Here is a 6,287-nt window from a genome sequence, read left to right on the forward strand (position 1 = left end):
AGTAAACAAAAAAAATAAGAAATTACCGATGCAAAGCTCTTGGGCGGCCAACATAGGAATTGCACAATTCTTGTCCACATAAAAGTTCAATACATTAAAATGTGAATGTGTGAATATTCATAGACTATTATATAATAATCTATTATTATGGATGTGTGAGGGAAGAGAAAACCATGACTAAAATTGCTTAAGGAAAAACACGTGCTGTCGTCAATGGTATTGGGGAACATTAATGGCAATCATTGGCTAATGATTCCTAATGTTTAGAGAATTTAACTACTTATTTTATATTATGTATGCATTATGTACATGTATATATGGAATAGATTTGGGTTATGTATTATATGCTATAGTAAATTACTAGGCATATTTTTTAATTTCGGTTATAAAAGTTTTCTCATGGTTATTACTTAAAATTCAAGGTTTTGACGTATTTAGATAAGAAATTAAATAGTATGTGTATTTTATTCTATAAATGCCAATTGACTTTTATATTTTGAGGAATTGATACATAATACTACACTTGAAATTGGGAAATATGAGAGTTGATATATTCATTGACATCAAGATTTACGAATTTGATTATAAATTCGGCTGAGTTTTGAGTAAAAGTTAATCACATAGTAATATGAGTGCTACTAGTTGTGAAATCTTATTGTGGTCATTTATTTGAATAGCTTGCTTTGAGTTTGAAGTTCAAAGAAAGGGGAACGTTAAAATTCTGGAGTGAATTCTTGATAGATTGAGGAAAGTAGAATTCTAAACCCTTGTTAATATGAAATTCATATATTTCCTTGTAATATGTATTTGGGAATACTGAAAATTGGTGATGTGTTGACTTGTCCATGTTGAGTAATTCTAATAATAGAAAAAGGGTGATAAAAAGGTAATGTGATGAATTGTTGTTATGTGATGTTGAGAATGGTGAGGAAGGCTTGTTGAATCATTGTGTTGTTGTGAATTATTAATTATAATGAAAATAATCATCTCCTCAATATTTATGTGAACATGTCATTTGCATTGTTTTTAGACATGGTTGTGACAATTGTTATGTGCTTTTAAGAAAGAATGAACAATAAAAGAGGATGTACCATTTCGATAAAAATATCGCGCGCTGCGATTAATGCTATATTTAGAGTTACGTATCGTGCGCCACTGTAACATCTCGTAATTAGAAATAACTAATAATAAATTAACAAATTAAAAATAATCACTCTCGGAAATAAAGGGGAAAATGTGGGAATATTTTCTAAGATTAAGAAGTGAGTTTTGGTCATTTTCAAACAACCATAAGTTCTAGATCAGGATGAGCTAGAGTTTGTTCTTGATATGGTTGAAAATCTCTTGTAGAGTTCTTTAAAACTCACGCTGAGTTTGCGCATTTTTAGTATCGTACGATGGAGATATGCCTATTGGAAGTTGGGCTGTTGAAGTGAGGAAAGTCCAATTACGGATTTAATTAATGGCAAACTAGTGTTTTTCCCCATCTATTTCTTAATTCATTTTAAGGGTTTATTAGGTGTAAAAATAATCCTTAAATCTATTTGGAAAATCAATTTACACTTAGGGATTGGGAGAAAGGAGAAGAGAAGAAGGAGAAGGGAGAAAGATCAAGGTTTCGCCAAGAATGCCAGATTGTCGAGTTTGTAATAACTTGTGGATTTCATTGAGGTGATCCCTAAAAAGGTATGTGGGTCTTCCATAACGTTGGGTTCGTGAACCCACATGCCAATCATGTTTTGATTCAACGTTATTTCATCCTATATTGATTTGATTTTTTTAACATTCTTGAATGTGTTCTTGAATTGCATTCGTTCTTGGACATTAGTTGAGATTTAGGAGTTCGTTGATGATCTAGTTGTAGTTATTGAATTCATCGGGTTAGATCCTTGTATATATGATATGGGTACATGTATCTAAAGTGAATTTGAGAAAAAGAATCGAATTAAAACGATTTAAGGTAAGAAAATGAGAGAAATTTTTTTGTAGATTTTTGCCTAAGGAACAGGTAGCACGACGCGCACCAATAGCGCCAGGAGGACTGGGCGGCATGCCATCAGTGCTCCAGTCAACCTTGAATCCATAACTTCAAATTTAAGGAAATTTAGAGCCAAGTCTCAAGTTCTTAGAGTTCTTTCAAGAAGTCTTTTACAAATACTTTAAACTTTTTTTAAGACATAAAGATCAGGTTAAGTACGGAATAAAAATAAGACTCAAAAGATGTTCATTTCATATTTTCACAAGTCTTTCACAAACGTGTTAACTTCGTTTAAGATTTAAGTTGAATTCAATTCAGAGTAAAGTGAAGTCTTTTGTTAAAAAATAATATATGGGGACTATGTATTCCCAAAGTAGTATTAAAATGTTTTCACATTTAAGGGAATTGAAACTGAGATTTCCAAGGAGCCTTAGGACTAGTTTTCAGAAAAGAACTATAGCTTTCTAAATGAAGCAAGAAGGGAAATTAAGATTTCCAAGATAGCCTTTTAGCTAAGTATATTTTGAGCACTAACCCCAACCACATAATCAATATGTTTTAAAAACATAAGAGCCAGTATATTTTGGAAATTGTATTGGGCACCGATATGGGGGAGAGTTTAGACAACTCATAGCCTCCATAAACCATGTAGCCAACATGGGTATAAGAGGGGTCATACTTTTTAGATGAACCTTTTTCACAATAGACTAGTGGATCCATTAGGCAGTTGCGGTCTTATACTTTTAGCCGGGTTTAGGATGCGTTGGCAATGTGAGGTAGATCGTTATAACATCACTATAGATCTTAAGTGATGGTTGTCAGTTAGAGAAAATCCCACACAAGTTATTCTATTTTTTTATGTATATTCAGTTTACTTGTATCTTTACATACATCTCAGAGTTAATTGTATCCTTGTATTTTTAGAGTTTACAACATGTTTAAAGACAACTTTTCTTTATATTGCACTTGTTTTTGTATTGCTTAATATTGAAATGAGCTAGTTATTCATGAGTTGAGCAGAGCCAAGGAAAGTGTTTCTTGTTATTCCTTTTCAAGCTTAAGTTGTTGTTTAGCATTCCAACTCGCATACTCGTACATTTAATGTATTGATTCCAGTTGGCCTTCATCTTATCATTGATGTAGACGCGGGTAATCAGGATCAGCACCATCCAGCGCTCCATTGATCCATCTGAGCACTCAGAGTCAGTGGTGATCCTTTTTTGCAGTCTGAAGGACACATTTATTGATTTTCAGTACTCTCATTATTAGGATATTGTGGGGTATATCCCAACATCCATCTCAGTTTTAGAGGATTCATAAATAGATGGTCTAATATTAGTCTTTGAGTCAGTATTATTCCTTTTGTTCATACATGAGTTTCCAGCTTTTGGATAACTTCGAATGTTTCAGCTTTATAAATATTTTGAGTTATAATATTCTTTTTAGTTAAGTTATGATTATTGTATTACACTGAGTTAAGTAATCCAGGTCAAAGGTTCGCTCGAGGCCAACAATGGTCATCGAGTACCAGCCACGTCTAGGGTGTATGCTTGGGGCTTGACAAACTTGGTATCAGAGCAAAGAGTTAAAGAGTCCTAGGGAGTCTATGAAGTCGTGTCTTTAGAGTCATAGTCATCGGTATGAAGCGCACTACATATATGTTTAGGAGGTTGCAGTATTTAAGAATTTCTCACTTCTTTCATATTTATTTTCATACATTAGAGTTTATCTGTGATAGTCTCTCTTTAATTTGTGCTTGCGCGTGTTTCAGATAACTATGCCTCCACGAAGAGAAGCTAGAGGTTGTCCAGCTAGGAGGAACGTTGAACCTCAGGAACAAGAGTTACCCAATGCACCCGAAGTGCAACCTCAAGGGAAAGTTACCAATGCTGAGTTTGTGAGGCTAGTAGGATGCCGAGTCAAGCTGTGACTAACCAGGTTGGTCAACAAAGAGGAACTCGATAAGAAGAGGCTGACACTTCGAGAATTCGAGAATTCTTGAGGATGAATCCCCTATACTTCACTGGTTCGAGCACTACAGAGGATCTAGAGAACTTCACTAAGGAACTGAAAAAGGTGTTTGGGGTGATGCATGTTGCTGAAACTAAGAGAGTTCAGCTAGCTGCTTATCAACTCAAGGATACTGCTAGAACTTGGTCTGATCAGTGTAAAGAGGGTAGAGATGAAGGTGCACCACCTGCGAGTTTGGCTTATTTTGAGAAGGCTTTCTTGAGGCGTTTCTTTCCCCGACAACTAACAAAGTCCAAGGTACGTGAGTTACTCACACTTAAGTCGGATTATCTAAGTGTGCATGATTATGGGTTGAAATTCACCCAACTATCTCGTTATGTTCCAGAAATGGTTAAGCACATGATGAGTAGGTTGAGTTTGTTTGTTGATGGATTGGGTCTCTCTTCAAGCAAACAACACTACTTACTGAGGACATGGACATTTCAAGGTTGATGATCTATGTGCAGCAGGTAGAGGAGGAAAATCTAAGAGACAAAGAAGAGTTCAAGAACAAGAGAGCTAAGATAGAGAATGAGTCCAGGCAGCAAAAGAATAATGCGAATCGGTCATCCTTCCAATAGAAACAAAAAGGTCCTGCTCTATCATCTGCTACTGCACCTGCACCAAAGAACACGGGTGAGTACTATGGTCAAAATTCCAGCTAAGTTGGCGTATTCACAGGGTAGTGTGGCACAAGGGGGTTGTAAGCCTCTTGCCTGCGCCAAGTGTGGTAGGAACCACTCTGGTGTTTGCCGTGAGGGCTCCACTGGTTGTTTCAAGTGTGGTCATACCGGGCATTTCACGAAGGAGTGCCCAAAGAAAAAGCAAGGTAGTGGTAATGGGGGCATTAGAGCCCAATCTTCATCAATTGCTCCATTAGACAGGGCTTCACATAGGGGAGATACTTCCGGTACTGGCAGGGGACCAAATTGCTTATATGCTCACAAAAATCGCCAAGAGCATGAGAATATGCAAGATGTTGTCACTGGTATGATCCAAGTCTTTGACTTTACTATTTATATATTGCTAGATCCAGGAGAGAGTTTATCTTTTGTAACTTCTTATGTTGCTATAAACTTTGATATTAGTCTTGAGCAACTTAGTAAACCATTCAGTGTTTCCACACATGTTGGTGAATCCATCCTATCAGAAAGAGTCTATCGTGATTGTCCTATTTTCTTCAATAACAGGATTACCACGACTTCCTTAATTGAGTTAGACATGGTAGAATTTGATGTCATTCTTGGTATGGATTGGATTTATGCATGTTATGCCTCAGTTGATTTTAGAACTCAAGTAGTCAAGTTTCACTTTCCAGATGAGCCAGTTTAACGTAGAAAAGCAGTTCAACAGTGCCTAAAGGTCGTTTCATTTCATACCTTAAGGCGAGGAAGTTAGTTTCTAAGGGGTGTGTCTATCACTTAGTTCAAGTTAATGACTCAAGTGTTGAGGTACCTCCTATTCAGTTAGTTCCAGTAGTAAAAGAGTTTCCTGAAGTATTTCCAGATGATCTTCCTGGAATCTCTCTTGAGAGAGAGATATAGATTTCGCATAGATATTCTATATCTATTCTGCCATATAGAATGGCACCAATACAGTTGAAAGAGTTAAAAGAGTAGTTCAAAGACCTTTTATAGAAAGGATTTATTTGATCAAGTGTTTTACCTTGGGGCGTTCTGGTATTATTTATGAGAAATAAAGATGGTTCCCTTAGGATGTGTATATCTATTCTGCCATATAGAATGGCACCAATACAGTTGAAAGAGTTAAAAGAGTAGTTCAAAGACCTTTTATAGAAAGGATTTATTTGATCAAGTGTTTTACCTTGGGGCGTTCTGGTATTATTTATGAGAAATAAAGATGGTTCCCTTAGGATGTGTATTGATTACCTCCAATTGAAAAAGGTTACCATCAAGAATAGATATCCTCTTCCAAGAATTGATAATCTTTTTGACTAGCTTTAAGGTGCTTCCCGCTTCTCAAAAATTGATTTCAAGTCAGGCTACCATCAGTTGAAATTTAGGGAGTGTGATATTCCAAAGACAATATTTAGAACCAGATATGAACATTATGAAATTTTGGTCATGTCATTTCGTTTAACTAATACACCAGCAACATTCATGGATTTTATGAACATAGTCTTCAAGCATTATTTAGATATGTTTGTTATCGTCTTCATTGATGACATACTAATCCATTCAAGGTTTGCAAAAGATCATGCTAGTCATCTCAGTATAGTCCTTTAGACTTTGAAATATAAGAAATTGTATGGCAAGTTCTCAAACTTTGAGTTTTGGCT

The 6,287-nt window shown here is 35.7% G+C and overlaps 1 protein-coding gene across 1 annotated transcript; it reads left to right on the forward strand.

Moving 5' to 3' along the window:
• Window positions 1-4,633: 4,633 nt before the first annotated feature.
• Window positions 4,634-5,320, forward strand: LOC101260689 (uncharacterized). Its single transcript, XM_069290843.1, has one exon. It carries the CDS (start codon window positions 4,634-4,636, stop codon window positions 5,318-5,320), a length of 687 nt encoding a protein of 228 aa, XP_069146944.1.
• Window positions 5,321-6,287: the final 967 nt, after the last annotated feature.

This window comes from Solanum lycopersicum, chromosome 11 (genome assembly GCF_036512215.1).
Source record: "Solanum lycopersicum chromosome 11, SLM_r2.1".
Taxonomy (NCBI): Eukaryota; Viridiplantae; Streptophyta; class Magnoliopsida; order Solanales; family Solanaceae; genus Solanum; species Solanum lycopersicum.

Excerpts from the sequence above, each read along its gene's own strand:
- LOC101260689 (XM_069290843.1), top strand. The coding sequence starts at position 4,634 with ATGGTCAAAATTCCAGCTAAGTTGGCGTATTCACAGGGTAGTGTGGCA.